The sequence below is a fragment of the Pterocles gutturalis genome, unplaced genomic scaffold (assembly GCF_000699245.1).
Source record: "Pterocles gutturalis isolate BGI_N339 unplaced genomic scaffold, ASM69924v1 scaffold264, whole genome shotgun sequence".
Lineage (NCBI taxonomy): Eukaryota > Metazoa > Chordata > Aves > Pterocliformes > Pteroclidae > Pterocles > Pterocles gutturalis.
Window position 1 is genome coordinate 1 of NW_010127736.1, and position 249 is coordinate 249.

General features: G+C 51.8%; 1 gene segment (V, D, J or C); it reads left to right on the forward strand.

Moving 5' to 3' along the window:
• Window positions 1-181: 181 nt before the first annotated feature.
• Window positions 182-249, forward strand: part of LOC104466040 — a gene marked incomplete at both ends in the record, with an annotated part of 1,336 nt that continues 1,268 nt past the window's right edge. The window contains 1 exon segment of the V gene segment in view: window positions 182-245. Within this exon segment, the coding sequence occupies window positions 182-245 (64 nt within the window).

The window sequence follows — 249 nt, forward strand, 5'->3', positions numbered from 1 at the left end:
CATCATCATCAAATCCCCGCTCCTGCCACCAGCCCGGACTCTTTCACCCAGCACAAACCCCTCATCTGACCCCAAATCCTGGGGTTTTGCCCCAAACTCCGGCCCTGAGACTAGAAAAAGGTCAAGGTTTGGTGGAAGTTGTTGAGTTTTGGGCCAACATGTCAACCCTTGATTCCCGCAGTGGGGGTTTGGGGCAAATGGTGATGGTGATGATGATGACGATGATGATGATGATGATGATGATGGTGG